The 20337-nt window shown below is 47.9% G+C and overlaps 1 protein-coding gene across 1 annotated transcript in view; it reads left to right on the top strand.

Annotated features, from left to right (window-relative positions):
* The window catches only part of BAHCC1 (BAH domain and coiled-coil containing 1), a 281988-nt gene that overhangs the window by 144748 nt on the left and 116903 nt on the right, over positions 1 to 20337 (top strand). Inside the window, 4 exon segments of the mRNA XM_030206874.1 lie at positions 3158 to 4888; positions 12910 to 13015; positions 14617 to 14825; positions 18152 to 18310. Of these exon segments, the coding sequence (XP_030062734.1) occupies positions 3158 to 4888; positions 12910 to 13015; positions 14617 to 14825; positions 18152 to 18310 (2205 nt within the window).

Below are 20337 nucleotides of genomic sequence, written 5' to 3'. Positions count from 1 at the left end.
TCTGAAACTTATGTTAGCTCTGATATTTAATATCTCACTAACATTACGGGGGTCATTTGATAACAGTGTGCCCATATGAGAAGTTCAAAAAGGCACCTCTCTTAGGTCTGTATGCCCATATGGTGAAGGAGTGTCTTCTATAAAGGAACCTAAGCTCCATCATATTTATTTATTTATTTATTTATTAGGATTTATTTACTGCCTTTTTGAAGGAATTCACTCAAGGCGGTGTACAGTAAGGATAGATCAAACATGAGCAATAGACAATTACAGCAGTAAAAATATTCAAAGTATGGCATAGTATACTACTTACAATGTCAACACAATACATAATAGAACATTTTAATTGACAGTGTAGGGTATAAGCAAAGATGGAACATACAGATAGGTAAGAGAGTAAGAGGAGTTAGAAAGTAAGGCGACTAATTTAAAGAAAGTTACACATGAGGTCAGAGAGATGGTTAAATATTATCTCAGCTAGGGTAGGAGTGGATAAACATATCCTGCTGCAGTATGTGGAGCCCGTGTCACTCCTTGTGTGTGTGAGTGAGACTAATGAGTTAGTTACTTCTTCCAGTAAAGGCCTGGTTGAAGAGCCAAGCTTTCACCTGCTTCCTGAAGTAGAGATAGTCTTGTGTTAAGTGGAGCCTTTCACGGAGTGAATTCCAGAGTGTGGGGGCTACTCTGGAGAAGGATCGCTTGAAGGTATCACATTGTGTAATGTCTTTTGGAGAGGGTGTGGTTAGGGATACCCCTTGGGAGGACCTTAGTGTCCTTGGCGGTGTGTAGAGGGTCATCCTGTTCTTCAAGTACTGGGGGCCTTTTCCTTTAAGGTCCTTGAAGATCAGACATAGAGTTTTAAATTTAGCCCTGTATTGTACTGGTAGCCAATGAAGTTTTTGCAAAAATGGTGTGATGTGGTCACATTGCTTGCAACCTTCTTTGAGTCTTCAGAGCTGGTGCAGGCCCTTTGTAGTCAGACTGTTGTATAGTGCATTGCAGTAGTCCAGTCTTGATGTTATCATGGCATGCTTCATAGCATAACCGGTGATCAATGCACCCACTTTTAGGCACTCAAACTTAAGCCAGCCATGGAGCTGGTGTGAGACTGAGCATCTAAATGTGACAGAGGCATCCTTAGCTTATGTCCTGCTCATGCTCCGCCCCTGTGTCCACCCCCTCGCAAATAGGCACTCTATGAATTAAGTGGCTATTTCCACAATAGCTTTTAGGTGATATAACCGGTTATCTGCCAGCCGTATCAAACCCTGGTATATCTTTGGCCAGTTTAAAGATAACCTGCTTATATCTGAATATCGACATAGATGGTTATCTTCAAACTGGCTGAACCCCCCCCCCCCCCCCCGGATATTCAATGCTTGTCACTGGAACGGCCCAGCATTGAATATCCAGGATCAGCACGGACCGCGGGAGACAACTCAGCTATGTCCCACGGTCTGAATACTGGGTCCTTGCTCTTTATATGGCCCATTAATATATTACAGAGAACTTTTCATGCATTGCATTTCCTGCTGTACACTGCATGTGTAGTCACTACTCCATACAGGGGGTGCACTAGCATTTTTAGCACGTGCTAAAAATAAGCGTGTGCTAAACGCTAGAGATGCCCATATATTCCTTTGCGCATCTCTAGCGTTTTCACGTGCTAAAAACCTCCCATTAATTACACTATCAGCATTGGCGTACCGAGGGCGGGGCGGTGGGGGCGGTCTGGTGGGGTGCAGAAAGCAGCCGCGCAGCTGTCGGCTCCGCTGGTTCCCTGCTCCCTCTGCCCTGGAACAGGTTACTTCCTATTCCGGGGCAGAGAGAGCAGGGAACCAGCGGAGCCGACAGCCGCACGGCTGCTCCCAGCAGGTAAGAATGCACCCGGGGGGGGGGGAGGGGGACTTGGGTGATACGCCAGAGGGGGTGTTGATGCGCCGGAGGGGGTGTCGCGCTGCACCCGGGGGGGGGGGGGGGGGGGAACGCCACTGCACCATGGGGGGGGGGGGAGTTCACAGTAGTGATCCGCCCCGGGTGACAGCCGACCAAGGATCGTCACTGTATATCTGACACTGAGTGTGTAGTTACCACTCTGTTTAGAGCATTACACTGCATATCCTACAATACAGAGATTACTGTACACTGTATGCTGGACTTTATACTACATCCAGTGCACTGCACTGCATCCAGTGCTTGACCTTGCCTACCGTACACTGCGTTGTCTGACTACATAGAGTGCCGGCCTGATGCAGGCTGCACAGTATATATCCAACCTTGCTGTATTTGTTCCTCTGCATATAAATCTTCCTTACACGGCATCTTTTGACGTTTTTTGGCAGACAGAGCAGGTGGTAATTCCCACAGAGTGAAACTTTAGCAGAGATGTAAACTCAAGTCGAAACTGTTCATTCCTGCAGTATTAAACTCTCTCTTTTTCAGATGTGTTGATACGAACCTTTCCCATGTGCTTTCATAATATTGTGGTATTCGGCTGATCTGAAACATTGTTTGGTTGGGAAAACTGGATTAATTAGGGTCTTTTCCTTGTTTTTCATTAGCAGGAAATTCTTGTAACTTACAGCTGTTTTAGGCAAATATGCAGGTTGTTTGCTTTCTGTTTTACTTTCATCCGATGTATCAGCAAATATTCAGTATTTATTTTTTCAGTTCAAAATTTGTATTAAATTTTGTAAATTGCAATACAAAGTGTGGGAATGTTGTGGAAACTGTAGTCTTTTAAGTACAAACCAGTGCCGTAGCGAGGGCGGCTGACGCCCGGGGCGGGTCGCCACTGCGCACCCCTTCCCCTGGGTGCAGCACGGCGCACCCCCCCCCCCTTGGCGAGCACCCTCCCCCCTCCGGAGCGCATTCGTACTTGCATAGGGAAGCGGCGAGGGGCGATCTGCCCCGAGTGCACGTCGCTGGGAGCTGCGTCGGCTCCGCTGGTTCCCTGCTCTCTCTGCCCCGGAACAGGAAGTAACCTGTTCCGGGGCAGAGGAAGCAGGGAACCAGCAAAGCCGACACCCCCCCAGCGGCGTGCACCAGGGGCGGACCGCCCCACCGCCCCCCCCCTTCCTACGCTGCAACCCTTTCAACCATCATGCATTTATAATATTCAGTATTTATAACAAAATTACTATTACTTTTATTGCAGATCACTTTTATCTACGGAATTTGCCGACCCAGCCAACCCTTCTATCGGCCAATCACAATTTCCCCAGCATTGCTCGGGCAGCTCCTGGGCACCCTATTGGGTCCTGCAGCAGAGACCGGGAAAATAGTCATGTACAGAAAAACCACAAGGAGTCTGACCGGTATCTACTGGTGAAGGAATTCGGCAAAGAAAAACTGGGAAAAGCTGACTCTAAGGAGAAGCAGCCTGAGGACGAGGTGAAGGAAAGGCACAAGATTGTATTGCCCATGACCTTGGAAGGACACTGCAAGGAGGATATGCACCAGAGAAGCTCTTGTGAGAACAGAACAAAGCATCTGAACTCTTGCTTGATGAGCTCTAAGGTCTTAAATGGAGACTCCAGCAAATCTGTCATGTCAAGTTGTGCGGGTGGTGTCTTGCCTTGCAATGGAAGCAGCATGGCTCAGAGTCGGTGTGCCAAAGACATGGTCAGGCCGGACCGAGATCTGGTTCAACACGAGTCAGCACAGCAGTACAGTGAATGTCTAGAGAGGCGTCAGATGCTTCACCATTCAGTCTCTTACACCGTTCCATCTAGCATCCCCCCACCACTCAGCTCCGCTACTGCGTCATTCCCCTGTTTACAGCTCCATTCCAACCCAGAGGTGATGTGTACTCTCCAGGACAAAGCTGGGCGGGGGCCTACGTTCGTGCCTTCAGTGGGACACTTGACTGATAAAAGCAGGTCTTTTCAGGTCAACTCCGAGGCCTGCCACATAGACAGAAGTGAAATTAAAGAGAGGAGCCACGATATCAACTCTGACCACCATCACCCAGCTACTTATGGGAATTCATTCTCCCACTTGAAAACTGATGGGAAGGTGGACAGGAGGCCAGAATGGCCTCAGAGCACAGCCACACGGCTCAAAAACCTTGAGTACCTGAACAGTGCTGGCTCTGATGTCGCTTTACCCAATATGCCTCATGCAGCAAAGAGTTGTTTGGAGAAAGGAGGCTATTTTGAAATGCCTTCGTTGCAAGATTGCTCCCGCACTAGTCACCAAGAAGCACTCAATTCTAAAATAAGCCAATCCTGCTGCACTTTAGACAGGGTCTGTAAAGAAACCCAGGGTCAAGGCTCTCAGAAGATTGCTAGGATACGACATCAGCAGCACAGGCCTCCAGAGATGGAGCAAACAGGAAGTGGCTCAGATGTTAAAAGGAAGTCAATAGAACTAAGTTCTTTGGGTTACAATGGACCTCACTTACCTCCTTGGACTGTCCAGGGTCAAGGCCCTCCAATTTCAATCAGCGAAGAAAGAAAAAGTTCATATCTTGACCCTTTCAACACAAGTTTACAACAAGCCGCCCTCATGACTCAAGGCTCTGTGCTGAGCCAGGAAATACAAGGCCCTCATGATGAGGTTTCGGCCATGAAAAACTTGCTAAAGTACAGCAACCAAGCACTTATGGTGGGACAGAAGACCCCTTTTGTGGGACTGGGAAATATGAAAGCCAGCTGCATTCACCAGGAGATGAAGTTTCAGGCAGGGAAAGGGCAGCAAGACCCAGACCGACCAGACTGTGCCAGGAGCAGAGAAAATGAAGTGGCCCATGGGGACGGGGAGGTGAGGCAGCCTCCGGTGGGCATCGCAGTGGCTGTGGCTCGGCAGAAGGATACCCTGAACCGGCCCGACCCTTCCTATGGTGCCAGTACCACTCGGCAAGGCAGAGCCACCGCAGGATTAAAAGGTACCAGCTCAATGCTGTGCAAAGTGATGACTTGCAGGAAAAGGTTGAAATAATCAGATATTATTTATTTATTTATATATTTATTTGCCTATCGTATTTAATATTCCACTCATTAATTAGGGCTGTGAGGAGGCTGCTAGGGAACAGATGGGATAGTGATTTGGGAATAGAGCCTTAAAATGAAACCATACGTTAGCTGCTCTTTTGCCATTCAACGGTATAGAATGTTAGAAAATATTTTAAAGGTGCTTTGTAAACATTTTTTTTTTATTTTATTACATTAAGTACGTCTCAAAAAGATGATCAAATTGTGAAAAAGAAAATTTTAGCAAATAGAAAAAAAAAAGAATTACACCAAAGTGCAATATTATCAGGTAAAAGAAAAATAAAATCATACGTTGTCCCCAATAATAGGGTAAACATTTTAGTAAAAAGATTGGCTTTTACTGTTTTTTTTTAAATATCTTATAAAAGAGGATCGATTTGGTAGGGTTTGAGGGACCTGTTGCAGGGTGACTGAAGTCGTTCCCTCTCTCAGCCACACAAGGAATACATAGAACAGAAGAATAGCAATACTGGGTCAAACCAATGGTCCATCTGGCCCAGAATCCTGCTTCTAGCAGTGGCTAATTCAGGTCACAAGTACCTGACCAAATCTGATATATTAGCAAGAGTCATGCTACTGATCCCAGGGACAATCGGTGGCTTTCCCCGTGTCATATTACAAAAGCCTACCTAGGAAATCATTAAACAGTAAACGTTGCAATGGGCAGTAAAATATAGGAAAATTAAAGAAGCCGGATTAGTAGAGATCGTACCCTACCGACCCAACTTAAAATGCCTGTACCCTGCAACACAACGAAACCAAAGCTCGTAGTGGACATATAATAACTCTTCCTCTCTAAGATTCCCTAAGGTGTCTGTACACACGAACCTTATTCTACCACAACATTACTGTATTTGTTCATACCGGAATTGGCGAACGCCTTTACGGTACTACGTAAGCCACATTGAGCCTGCAAATAGGTGGGAAAATGTGGGACACAAATGTAGCAAATAAATAAAATCATTCAATCTCTTTTCCATACATGCAGAATACAGTGAAACCTCGGTTTTCGTTGACTTCGGTTATCGTCTGTTTCGGTTTACGTTGATGTTTTCAGTGAAAAATTTGTCTCGGATTTCGTTGGTTGCCTCGGTTTTCGCTGCTAATTTTGCGAAAACAAAGGGCGACCCACGCGTTCTCCTGCTCATTGGATTTACATTGATTCATATGGAAATAATTGCCTCGGTTTTCGTCTGTTTCGGTTTTCGTTGATTGTTTTCGGACGGATTATCAATGAAAACCGAGATATCACTGTATAGACAGACCCTCACCAAGTACAGAATAAATAACCACAAGCTAAAGGTAGAAACAAGTAGACAAAAATTAAACTGAACTCCCAGGAAGCTGGACTCTGCATACAGTGCAACACCAGCGAAAGGGAAACCGTGATACAAGGCCCCTTGTGCTGTGAAAAATATAAAGACAACAACAGTACCCGGTCAAAATAGACCCGACAAAAAAAGCTCCAAGCGAAAAAAGCTCCCGACGTAATAGTCCCTGACATAAGAGCCACTGTCAAAACGGCCTGCCCACAATATAACCCTTGACAAGTTAGCCCCATCCCCCCGACAAAAGGGCCCGATCAGGCTGCCCAGAATATGGGACTGCATTTTTTCCTAATAATCTTACCTTGCCAAACAGGATAAGGTTGGTAAGACTATGAAAATGAATGCAACATTGTTTTAATTTTTTTAATTACCATGTTGATGGAAGAATACTTTCTTTAAACAGCAGAACAGATCATGAATTCCAGTTGGTAGCTATAGAATTTTATTTATATATGCTTTATGCACTTGAATGCTGGTACGAGCCTTTATCAGTGAAGATTTCAGTTGTAGTTTATTATATTTTTTGTAATGTGTTATTTTTTCTTAGGGGGCTGTTTTTTATAGGGGCTATTTTGTCAAGGGTTGTTTTCTGGGAGGGGCCATTTTGCCAAGGGCTATTTTGTTACAAGGCTGTTCTGTCAGGGCTATTATGACTGGGTGCCGTTCTGAATGTTTTTATATTGTAGACTGCCTAGAACATAAGAAAGTTTCTTGACCGCACTGTGATAAATAAACTCCAAAAAGAAGGAACTTCAAAAAGAGCCTTGTTAGCTGACAAATAGGCTTATGCTACTACCTTTGCGTATAAAAGCACACAGTTTTGGAATGCATTACCCATGTCCCTGAAAACCATGACCAATCTAACCAACTTTCGCAAAGCTTTGAAAACACATCTCTTCAACAAAGCCTACAAAAGTCACCCTCAATGAAACAAATCATTCCTTAAACCACCCAAGTACACCAAAAACACCTCTCACATGACCTTACCTAACACCTTCTACCCAAATTCCTCTCTCACCCCAGCTTATGATCGACTGCTTTCTTAAATCATGTAATGACGTTCTCATTCCCATACTCTGTAAGCCACATTGAGCCTGCAAAAAGGTGGGAAAATGTGGGGTACAAATACTATAAATAAATAAATCTCAGAGTGCTCAGAGGCGTAGCCAAACTCAGTATTTCGGATGGGCCCAGAGGTAAATTGGATGGGCCCTTCCATGCACACATGCCCCCTCCCCCTCCCCCAACACCAATATTTTTTAAAATACTGATTTTTTCACCTAACCCACATCTCTCCCCTCTCCTCCGCAGCTTCTCAGTATCCGCACTCCTGTCTCTGAACCCCGTCCTTCCCCGGTGTACCTTACAGGTGTCCTCGGTGCCAGCAGCGATTCATTCTTGCTGTTTGCGCCGGCCCCTCAAGCTTCCATCTGCCGCGTCCCACTCTCGCTGACGTCATCGCCTGTTTCCTGTCTGGCAAAACGCGGAAGATGGAAGCCTGCAGGGCCGGCGCAAACAGCAAGAATGAATCGTTGCAGGCATCGAGAACGCCTGTAAGGCACAACGGAGAGAGCTGGGTTCAGAGACAGGAACACAGATGCTGGGACCCTGCGGAGAAGAGGGGGAAGACAGCAGTGTGGTGCCGCTGCTGGGTGGGCCTGAACCAAGCCCACCCAGACCCACCTGTAGCTGCGTCACTGTGGTGGGGGCTGATATATGTGTAAACCTGCAGTAATAATCTTGGAGACTTTGTTCATAAAAACTTGGTACGCCATGTACAAAATTTTGAATTTTATCCTTTGTTCTATAGGGAACCAACAAAGCTGTTTTAGATGAGGTGTTATATGGGTAAATCAGGGGCAGCCTACTAATAACGCCTTTAAAAGCTTTTTCGGTGACCCAGAGCCCAACTTTCTGTGTCCCTTATAATGTCAGCATCATCCATTCCGAGCAGCACGACCCAGTATTCAAACGATCCACAGAACTTGTAACTAAGGGATTTTTTTTTCCAAATCTGTGGTAAAAAGTGGCCTGTGGTAGTGTGGATGTGTCTTTTTGGCGCACGCTGGGCCGTTTTTTTTTACCGCGGCTGGGAAAAAGGCCATTTTTTTACGGGCCAGGAAATGGGTGTGTGCAAAAATTAAAACTAGCATGCACCTATTTACGGCCTGAGCCTTACCACCAACAACTGACGCAGCAGTAAGGGCTCAAGCGCGCTATCGTGGCCATGCTACCGATTACCGCTGGAAACGCCCCCGCGGTAGAAAAATATTTTCTATCGTGGGATTTGGCTTGCTCCAAACTCAGAATTACTGCCAGGCACATGCGCTACCCCAGCGGTAGAGCTGATTTGGCGCGTGTTAGCCCTGCTGCGGCTTTGTAAAAGGGCCCCGAAGAAAATACAATGCAGTTCTTCTTCTGTCTCCTATCATCCAATCACTGAACCAGAAAAGCCACCAATTGGAGTACAGCTGTGCTGCAGGGAGCCCTGGGATTGGTGGCCTGCTGCTGCGGCTGCTCTTTGATGGTCGCTGTTTGCAAAGAGGCTGGTTATTTCCTTATTTTCAGTACAAGAATTGCCTGACCAAAAGGCTCGATGATTTCACAAATATTCTTCCCTACCATGAGCAGCAGCACTGGCAGGAGGGCTGGCAGAAATGCTCAGTTCTCAGCCACAGCTGGGTCAGCCCATGACCATAGACCCCCCCCAAAAAATTAGTGGATGTGAGAAAAGAAAAGTTGAAGTTTGTTTTGAATGGAAGATGGCCAAGTTTCTCCTGCTTTACAGATCAGAAAGCAGCCTCTGTTGTGGTCTCCTTAGGGTCTGATTCATAAAGGCTTTTCTCCTATTCTGTGTCTATGAATCAGGCCCTTAACCTATCCGGGGTAAGGAATCACAGCTCCAGTTCTTGCGGTCCGCAGGACTGGCTTTCAATGTGTCTGTCTTTCAAGCACATCATGTATGGAAATTCATCTGATGCATGTTCATCATGGATGCCCTGAAAACCAGACTCACATGGCTTTCCGTGGCTGTCACTTGCTTTTCCTTGGGCAATCAATCGAAACATCAAAGTGGTGGGAGGCGGGGCTGGTGGTTGGGAGGCGGGGATAGTGCTGGACAGACTTATACGGTCTGTGCCAGAGCCGGTGGTTGGGAGGCGGGGCTGGTGGTTGGGAGGCGGGGATAGTGCTGGACAGACTTATACGGTCTGTGCCAGAGCCGGTGGTTGGGAGGCGGGGCTGGTGGTTGGGAGGCGGGGATAGTGCTGGGCAGACTTATACGGTCTGTGCCAGAGCCAGTGGTGGGAGGCGGGGCTGGTGGTTGGGAGGCGGGGATAGTGCTGGGCAGACTTACACGGTCTGTGCCAGAGCCAGTGGTGGGAGGCGGGGATAGTGCTGGGCAGACTTATATGGTCTGTGCCAGAGCCGGTGGTGGGAGGTGGGGCTGGTGGTTAGGAGGCGGGGATAGTGCTGGGCAGACTTACACGGTCTGTGCCAGAGCCGGTGGTGGGAGGCGGGGCTGGTGGTTGGGAGGCGGGGATAGTGCTGGGCAGACTTACACGGTCTGTGCCAGAGCCAGTGGTGGGAGGCGGGGATAGTGCTGGGCAGACTTATACGGTCTGTGCCAGAGCCGGTGGTGGGAGGCGGGGCTGGTGGTTGGGAGGCGGGGATAGTGCTGGGCAGACTTACACGGTCTGTGCCAGAGCCAGTGGTGGGAGGCGGGGCTGGTGGTTGGGAGGCGGGGATACTGCTGGGCAGACTTACACGGTCTGTGCCAGAGCCGGTGGTGGGAGGCGGGGCTGGTGGTTGGGAGGCGGGGATAGTGCTGGGCAGACTTACACGGTCTGTGCCAGAGCCAGTGGTGGGAGGCGGGGCTGGTGGTTGGGAGGCGGGGATAGTGCTGGGCAGACTTATACGGTCTGTGCCAGAGCTGGTGGTGGGAGGCGGGGCTGGTGGTTAGGAGGCGGGGATAATGCTGGGCGGACTTATACGGTCTGTGCCAGAGCCGGTGGTGGGAGGCGGGGATAGTGCTGGGCAGACTTATATGGTCTGTGCCAGAGTCGGTGGTGGGAGGCGGGGCTGGTGGTTGGGAGGCAGGGATAGTGCTGGGCAGACTTATACGGTCTGTGCCCTGAAGAGGACAGATACAAATCAAAGTAGGGTATACACAAAAACTAGCACATATGAGTTTGTCTTGTTGGGCAGACTGGATGGACCGTGCAGGTCTTTTTCTGCCGTCATTTACTATGTTACTATGTTACTATGTAATGGGCCAACCCAGGACTGGATCAGCCTACTGGCTGACCAGGGGTGATGTAGCAACCCTAACTTTATGCCAGAAACCAAGCACAGACCTTCTCGCAATGCTTTGAAATAAACATAGCCCTGAAGTGGGGAAGTGAAGTCCTGGCAAGTGTGTTGCGTGATACATTAGCAGGATCCTGGCAGAAGGAGGGATTTCTCTCCATGTGGAAGGGGTGATGTCATCACGGGAGGGGAGGAAGTGTGACCAGAAATCCCTTCATTAGTAATCACATCTGGTTTCCATTGGTCGGCCCTGACTCATGCCCTGTCTCCAACCTTGACTTTATATAGTTCACATGTTAAAGTACTTTTTCAGCAAAACATCTTTTTCAGACCCCATAAAACGAAATCGTTTGTGTTTGAAGAGAACAGCAGACTCCTGATGCCAACCAGAAAGGAAAGCAGATTTCCATGTGCAGGACACAGATGAGAAATCTTCGATCCTTGCAGACCACCCATTGGTTAGGTTTACAGGGAATTGTTAATGAATATGTATGAGATATGTAGAATCTTCTGCATGCATGTTGACCAGGAATATCATAACTGGTGTGTGATCCTTAAGGACTAGAGGTCCCTCCCCCATGTGTAGGAGGATGATTGTCTGATTGAGAGCAGCAGTAATCACCATCCCCCTGGCCATCAGCCCTGCCACATTATGCCTTCCTGGGGAACGGGAGTCCTCCTTCTTGAGGGTTACCTGCTAATCTCAAAGCATTGTGGGATTGACAAAACCAAGAAAAGTTGTGAAACTGGAAGGCGTGTTGTACTTAGACCCAACTTCTAAGGCAGGGGCCTCCAACTCCAGTCCTTTAAGGCTGCAACTGTCCTGGTTTTCAGGATGCTAATAAATATACATGACATACATCCTGAAAACTACACAGTTTGTGGCCCATGAGGACTGGCGTTGGATACCTCTGTGCTGAGGAGATCAACAGGCTCCATTATATCAGGACAGGCTGATCTCTTCCTGGTTTGCCCGCCATTCCCCCCAGTACAGCATAGTTTTATACCCCCAAAAAATCAAGACTACAAGTCCCAGCATCCAGTGGAAAAAAAAACCCTGGCCTGGCTCAGACTGCCTTCCAAATGGAACCAGGCGGGCAGCCTACAGCTCACTAGATAGGGAAGTAATCCGTGAAGGAGTAAAATACATTTAACAGTAGGATGACAAGCAAAAGAGGTTCCTTCCTGCTTTTGTATGGAAAGGGTTAAGCTAAAGACAGCAGATGGATCCATTCCATAACTGAGTAGGTCCAACTCTCACTTCATTGACACCATATGTTTATCACTGTCATATTAATAATGAATATACATGCACAACGATCTCACGTTTATTTATCATGGATATCCTGAAAGGGCTTAGGGGCAGAGGGACTCCAGAGAAACGCTGCCATCTCGTCATCACAGTTTAGGCCCTGAGTGTTTTCTCTGTAAATTAGAGTACTTGGAGTGCCCTTTACTTCTGCAGAGTACTGTGCCTGGCAGCCCAGGTCTTTCTGAAGTGGTGTCAGTCCGGCCCTTTCTGAAGTGGTGTCAGTCTGGTCTGTTCTGAAGCAGTGTCAGTCTGGCCCCTTCTGAAGTGGTGTCAGTCCGGTCTGTTCTGAAGCGGTGTCAGTCTGGCCCCTTCTGAAGTGGTGTCAGTCTGGTCTGTTCTGAAGCAGTGTCAGTCTGGCCCCTTCTGAAGTGGTGTCAGTCCGGTCTGTTCTGAAGCGGGTGTCAGTCTGGCCTCTTCTGAAGTGGTGTCAGTCCGGTCTGTTCTGAAGCAGTGTCAGTCTGGCCCCTTCTGAAGTGGTGTCAGTCCGGTCTGTTCTGAAGCAGTGTCAGTCTGGCCCCTTCTGAAGTGGTGTCAGTCCGGCCCTTTCTGAAGTGGTGTCAGTCTGGTCTGTTCTGAAGCAGTGTCAGTCTGGCCCCTTCTGAAGTGGTGTCAGTCCGGTCTGTTCTGAAGCAGTGTCAGTCTGGCCCCTTCTGAAGTGGTGTCAGTCTGGTCTGTTCTGAAGCAGTGTCAGTCTGGCCCCTTCTGAAGTGGTGTCAGTCCGGTCTGTTCTGAAGTGGGTGTCAGTCTAGCCCCTTCTGAAGTGGTGTCAAAGTTTCCTCAGCTGGGGATTGTCCAGGCCTTCTGGGAAGGGAGAGGAAGTGGGTAAGGGGGACCGTTGTTAACCAAAGCATGACGGGGTAAGGAACTTAACCAATAAAAGGAATTTCCCATGCTTCTCCCCTTCCTTCTCTCAAGTTCCCCTATCCCATTTAAACTATTTCTGTCTTTCATGATGAATAACTTACAGCAGCCTCTGCACGATCCATGCACGTGATTGACCTGGAAGCAGAAGATGAAAGAGGTCGTCTGTGTGATGAGAGGTCGGGACTCACGGCTCGAGAGATTCTGCTCCAGTAAGACCATGTTATTATCGTTATCAAATCTCCCCGCAGCTGGTCCGAGTTTGCTTGAACAGTTGCAGCCCTTTTAACACATACACAGACTGGGCGTATGCCTGGTCTAAGGTTTCCAGGCCGCATGGTCTGGCTTTACATTTCACTGAAAAAAAAAGATGGAGCCATGTTGCTCTTCCTGAATTATAGAACGGAGGCATGGGGAGGTAAGGTGACATGTCCAAGATCACATAAAGAGTCCTGGCAGAGCTGGGATTGGAACTCGTGGATCTATTCACAGTAGTTTCCCTGTCTTATATTCCTCTGGCACTAAGCAGAGCAGCAAATGTATTAAGAATTTGTGTAAGCTGGTTCAGACACTGTTGGTTAAAAGTCCAATCCCCTAGGCCAGTGATGGCGAACCTTTCAGAGACCGAGGCCCAAACAGCAACCCAAAATCTAATTATTTATCGCAAAGTGCCAACAGGGCAATTTAACCTGAATAACAGGACTTTAAAAGCATTTGGCATGCTTTTGAATAATTAATGTGATTTCTGCTGTTGCATGCATGCTGATAACTCCCTTCCCCTCCATCCATGTGCATCTCCTTCCTGTCTTCCCTTCCCTCCCCTCCATCCGTCCAACAATTGCCCTCCCTTCCATCCATCCATGTCCAGCAACCCTCCTCTCTCCCCTGCCCTCCCCTCCATTCACCCATGTCCAGCAACCCTCCTCTCCCCTGCCCTCCCCTCCATCCACCCATGTCCAGCAACCCTCCTCTCTCCCCTGCCCTCCCCCCATGTCCAGCAACCCTCCTCTCCCTTGCCCTCCCCTCCATCCACCCATGTCCAGCAACCCTCCTCTCTCCCCTGCCCTCCCCCCATGTCCAGCAACCCTCCTCTCCCCTGCCCTCCCCTCCATCCACCCATGTCCAGCAACCCTCCTCTCTCCCCTGCCCACCCCCTATGTCCAGCAACCCTCCTCTCCTCTCCCCTGCCCTCCATCCATCCATACCCAGCGATTCTCTTCTCTCCCCTGCCCTCCCCTCCTGCTCCCATCCATGCCCTGCATGTAAATCTTTTTTATTACCTCTGTGGAAGCGACCGCGTCTTTGAAAGCCCTGCCCGTCTCTAGCCTTCCCTTCATGAGTTCGTTCCCTGAGAGTCAGTCCCGCCCTCGCGAAAATGATGTCAGAAGGCGGGACTAACTCTGAGGGAACGAACTCATGAAGGTAAGGGTAGAGAAGGGCAAGGCTTTCAAAGACGCGGCCGCTTCAACGGAGGTAATCAGCGCCGGTGGGGAGGACATGTGAGGGGATGTTGGGAGGGCGGGCCTGGAGGGAAAGTGGCTGGGCCTGGGCCCGTCCAGGCCCGCCCCTGGTGACGGCACGTGTGCCAACAGAGAGGGCTCTACATGCCCTCTCTGGCACGCGTGCCATAGGTTCGCCATCACTGCCCTAGGCTGTACTGCTGTGAAACAGTGCTGAACATGGCCTGTGTCTCTTAGAGGTGCTGATTCAGGTCTGCTGAGTTCTGCTTTGGTCACCTGAAGGTGTGTTAACCCTTTACAGAGAAAATGATGTGCAACTGTTTTTCTCTCTCTTTTTTTTTTTTTTCATTTAGGGATAATAAAGATTTGGTAGAATTTGCCAGAATTCATCCATCTAGCAGCTGCCCAGGGGATCTGACCCCTCACTTGATGATCACAGGCGGCCCATCCTTACAAGCCAGCCAGTTAGGAGGGGATCCAGCCTCCCATGCTCACCCTGCCCACCCTCACTGGCTGCCCAGAACGCGCAGCCCCTCCATATGGATGGGAAGCCATTCCTATGGTGAGTGTCATTTGGTGGCCTGTATCTGTGTCTGTAGAGGATTTCTGATCAGGAACAGACTCTGCTGAAATGAAGTCAAGTTCAGGCTATGGATACACTTTACCCCTCATTCTGTAATTTGGCGCCTAAATTTAAATTCCATTTGCATACTGAAATGTGTAGAACAGTGTTTCCCACGTCCGGTCCTGGAGTACCCCCTTGCCAGTCAGGTTTTCAGGATATCCACAATGAATATGCATGAACTTGATTTGCATATGCTGCCTCCATTATATGCAAATCTCTTTCTTGCATATCCATTGTGGATATCCTGAAAACCTGACTGGCCAGGGGGTACTCCAGGACCGGACTTGGGAAATACTGGTGTAGAACGCTGACGTTTACGAGGGTGAGTGTACGCTTGTGCACGAATGCTAGGTGAGCGCTCACTGCTATTCTGTAGGTGACATGTGCAACTCCGTCCAGAGTAAATTCTGTAAGAGGTGCCTAAAAATCAGTGCTGAACATTTTACGCACTGAGCGTTGTTCTATAAAGGATATGCATCCTTTATAGACTAGTGCTTAGGGCATAAATCGCGCCTAACTTTAGGCGCCAACAATTATGCCTGCTAAGTTAGGTGCAGTTCGGCTGAATTTTGTACATACGCGCATAAAACGTTGGAATACCCCTGAAACACCCCTGGCCGTGCCCCCCCCATATTTATACGTATTAGGATTTTCACAAGGATCCACGCATAAATCCCGAATAAGGCCAATTAATGCCAATAATTAGTTGTTAGTATTCAATTATTGGCACTGTTTGGCTTGTAAAAGCAATTAAGTTGGACGTGTAAATCGGCTACACACGGTGATTTGCACGCACAACTTTAGTTGCCCTTTATGGAATCGGAAGGTTAGTGCGTAAATGCAAGGGGAGCGTTCACAGGGAAGGAACGTGGGCGAGGTCAATATTTTCGTGCGTAACTAAGTGTTGCACGCTTTTACACCTGCTATTGACATGGCATAACTGGGTCCACCTACGTTGATGCTGCTCCCTTTGTTTCTATCAGGGACGGCTGTTTAATTCTCTTTAGTTGGATTCAGAAAATCTTTGGAGTATAAGATCGATTGCTAGCGCTTTGGGAGAATCTATTTTACAGCACCCAGAGTGGCGTCATTATCCTCAAGCAGCAGAAGAATCATATTAAAAACCTGTAAAACTTGGTGATGCATCTCCCATCTGTCCGTTCGACTCTTCTGTTTCATTTTGTTTCATCTGCAGTTCAGGGGATCTTAAACATTTCTTCAGCTACCTTGACATTGGGCAGTTTGCATGATGTCTTAGGCTGGTGTTTGATAATTTAGTTCCCCCACATCTGTTCCATTTCTGTCACTGGCTCTTCCATCCTGGATGGCCAAGAAGTTTAACCTTTCCAATTCCTTGTTTTCATCCTTGAACCCCATATTTTCAGTCAGCTTCTGACTTCATATATTTCCCCTTCACCAAACAAGTGATGTCAGCTGGCTGAGACCAACTCTTTTCGTGTGTTTTATTGTCTTTCTTCCTTGTCTTGAGGTTCAGCCACTTAACTTCCTAACACTGCCATGTTCCTCTTTTATTCCACATTTTTCACCGGTTTCCCATTGGGCCCCGGCACACAATATACAATTTCTTTTCCCGTCTTCTTGCCCTTCCAGGATGTCACTTACATCCCTCCTGCGCCCAACTGCATCTCATGCTTGCCATTTCATTACTTCTCTAGCTGCCCCCAATGTTGCACGTGGAGGGAAATAAACGAACGGGGCACCCAAGTTTTCCTGAGGACGTCCTTGCAGGACGTCCCCGCGAAGGGGCGGGGAAACCCGTATTATCGAAACAAGATGGGCGTCCATCTTTTGTTTTGATAATACGGTCAGGGATGCCCAAATCTCCACATTTAGGTAGACCTTAGAGATGGTCGTCCTTAGAGATGGTCGTCCCCGGTTTTCGGCGATAATGGAAACCGAGGACGCCCATCTCAGAAACGAACAAATCCAAGCCATTTGGTTGTGGGAGGAGTCAGCATTCGTAGTGCACTGGTCCCCCTCACATGCCAGGACAACAACCGGGCACCCTAGGGGGCACTGCAGTGGACTTCAGAAAAAGCTCCCACGTGCTTATCTCCCTTACCTTGTTTGCTGAGCCCCTCAAACCCCCCCAAACCCCACTCCCCACAACTGTACACCACTACCATAGCCCTTAGGGATGAAGGGGGCACCTAGATGTGGGTACAGTGGGTTTCTGGTGGGTTTTGGAGGGCTCGCTGTTTCCTCCACAAGTGTAACAGGTAGGGGGGGATGGGCCTGGGTCCGCCTGCCTGAAGTGCACTGCAATACCCACTAAAACTGCTCCAGGGAACAGCATACTGCTGTGATGGAGCTGGGTATGATATTTGAGGCTGGCATAGAGACTGGCAAAAAATATTAAATTTTTATTTTTTTTAGGGTGGGAGGGGGTTAGTGACCACTGGCGGAGTAAGGGGAGGTCATCCCCGATTCTTTCCAGTGGTTATCTGGTCATTTAGGGCACATTTTTGTGGCTTGGTCGTAAAAAAAAAAGGGACCAAGTAAAGTCGCCCAAGTGTTCGTCAGGTACACCCTTCTTTTTTCCATTATCGGCTGAGGACGCCCATATGTTAAGCACGCCCCCGTCCTGCCTTTGCTATGCTTCCGACACGCCCCCGTGAACTTTGGTTGTCCCCAGGATGGAAAGCAGTTGAGGACGCCCAAAATCGGCTTTCGATTATGCCGATTTGGGCGACCCTGCGAGAAGGATGCCCATCTTCCGATTTGTGTCGAAAGATGGGCTCCTTTCTCTTTCAAAAATAAGCCTGTCAGTCTCCCATCACCATCTTGCTTTTCACATGATGGTAAAACTTTCAGAAGGGGACACCATGCTAGTCTGAATTAGCAAAAATAACAGAGACTGATTGCACCTCGCAGACCAACAGATTTACTGAAGTGTGAGCTTTGGAGAACAAGAGTCCAGTTTGCCGGAAATGTGATATATCTGAAAAGCTGATGATCAAAATCTCTGAAGCTAGTCTGTAGGGTGTTAACAGCCTTTGTGTCATGTCAGCTCTTCACAGGCTTCCTAGAAATTCACCTCGTCAACGCTGCATTCTAATCTTTCTCATTTCTGGTGTTCTTTTTTTCATGAATTTTCTCTGTTAAATTATCTTGATTGTCCATTGCTCTTAATTTTGATAAACTAAGCCCTGCAATAATGGTAACATCCATGACATTGGTTTTATAAGCACTTTGGCTCCATCCATTTGATAACATGTTTTTTTTTTTTATTGCTGGGACAGGAATCAGCCATCCAGCTTTGCATCAAAACCTACCGCCTGGCTTTCCCACAGCGATGCCTGGTGCCATGCAACCTGTGTTCCCCCTCTCCCAAGATCCTCCAGCCCAGCTGGTTATACTACCTCCTGAGCCTTCACCGCACTCTGCTCCACATCCTCTCGGTAAGGACTTCTTTTCTATACACCTGAGTCTTAGCAATGAACTTTCTGAGTCTCTTTTGGGTATCAGTGATGCTGTTTGAAAACCTCCCTCCTGAACCATTAGCAGAATTCCGACCCTGGTCACTGATAACCTCAGAGTCATTCCAGAAGACCAAGACATCATCAAAAATTTTGTATTATTTACTGCTAAAACTTACAGTTTGGCAATGAAATCAATAAACCCCTGCTTAGAAAAGGTTCAACATTGTCTTAATAGTAAAAAGGGGTATCATAGGAGTGAGGTTAACCGTCTGTACCAGGCTCAAACTGATGAAAAGCTCAGGAACTCTCCTCCATGTTAGTTTGATCTTTAGAGACAAAAATCATTTGATGTGGATGAGAAAAAAGGAGGCACAGAAGCCCATTGTGCTGTATTCTGCATCACTTGACCCATGTACACTTCAAAATGTGGAAGCTCTTGGAATGAAGTCTTGGGGAAGTAGAAAGATATGGAATTGTTTTACTGTAAAGCTTTAGAGTCAGGTGGTCTATGGGATGGAGAGAATAGAAATTCAGTCCATTAATTTGGCCAGATAAGTGGAGAGGTGTGGTAGCCGTCTTAGTCCACTCTTAAGGTTATCAATAGAAATCAAACAAAACATGGAAAATAAAATAAGATGATAAGTACATAAGTACATAAGTAATGCCACACTGGGAAAAGACCAAGGGTCCATCGAGCCCAGCATCCTGTCCACTACAGCGGCCAATCCAGGCCAAGGGCACCTGGCAAGCTTCCCAAACGTACAAACATTCTATACATGTTATTCCTGGAATTTTGAATTTTTCCAAGTCCGTTTAGTAGCAGTTTATGGACTTGTCCTTTAGGAATCCGTCCAACCCCTTTTTAAACTCTGCTAAGCTAACCGCCTTCACCACTTTCTCCGGCAACGAATTCCAGAGTTTAATTACACGTTGGGTGAAGAAAAATTTTCTCCGATTTGTTTTAAATTTACTATACTGTAGTTTCATCGCATGCCCCCTAGTCCTAGTATTTTTGGAAAGCGTGAACAGACGCTTCACATCCACCTGTTCCACTCCACTCATTATTTTATATACCTCTATCATGTCTCCTCTCAGCCGTCTCTTCTCCAAGCTGTATAGCCCTAGCCTCCTTAGTCTTTCTTCATAGGGAAGTCGTCCCATCCCCTTCGAAAGCTAATCCAGAAATGTATTAAGTTATGTCCAATAAAAAAGGTATCATCTTATTTTATTTTCCATGTTTTGTTTTGTTTGATTTCTATTGATAGCCAGATAAGTGGAAACAGGAGCTCTCCTAACCAAATTTCTGCTACTGTAATTCCTCTTTACATGAAGGGCCTTGCTTATTTCCAGTTTTGTTTTTCAAAGGAACATGCCAGGAAAACGTTTTCAATAAGCCAGGGTGAAAACAAACAGTTTAAAGTCAAAGTACTGGTCGCCGTATCTCAAAGAAGATACAGTATAGTGGAATTAGGAAAGGTTCAAAGAAGAGCGACCAAAATGATAAAGGGGATGGAACTCCTCCTGTATGAGATTAGGGCTCTTCAGTTTGGAAAAGAGATGCTGAGGGGGGATATGATTGACGTCTATAAAATCCTGAGTGGTGTAGAACGAATAGAAGTGAATCCCAGGGGCGTAGCCACGGGTGGGCCTGGATGGGCCCAGGCCCACCCACTTTTGCTACAGGCCCGCCCTGCCCGCGACAGCCCCCTGCACTGACCTGAAGCGCGTTCTCCCTCCAATCCAGCACCGGCGATCATAGCCAGCCTTCTACCACGTCCAGCAGGAAGTTGCAGAGTAGGCGGGACGCGCCTAAGAAGAAGCTCCGATGACGCGCGCTGGACGTGGTAGAAGGCTGGCTATGATCGCCGGTGCTGGATTGGAGGAAGAACGCGCTTCAGGTCAGTGCAGGGGGCTGTCGCGGGCGGGGCAGACGCGGGTGGACACAAAATGTGGTGGCGGGGGGGGGGGGGGGGTGGACGGTGGCGAGAAAAGAGGTCTGTGCCCAC

The sequence above is a fragment of the Microcaecilia unicolor genome, chromosome 6, assembly GCF_901765095.1.
Source record: "Microcaecilia unicolor chromosome 6, aMicUni1.1, whole genome shotgun sequence".
Lineage (NCBI taxonomy): Eukaryota > Metazoa > Chordata > Amphibia > Gymnophiona > Siphonopidae > Microcaecilia > Microcaecilia unicolor.
This window is presented reverse-complemented; position numbering and strand designations above follow the sequence as displayed.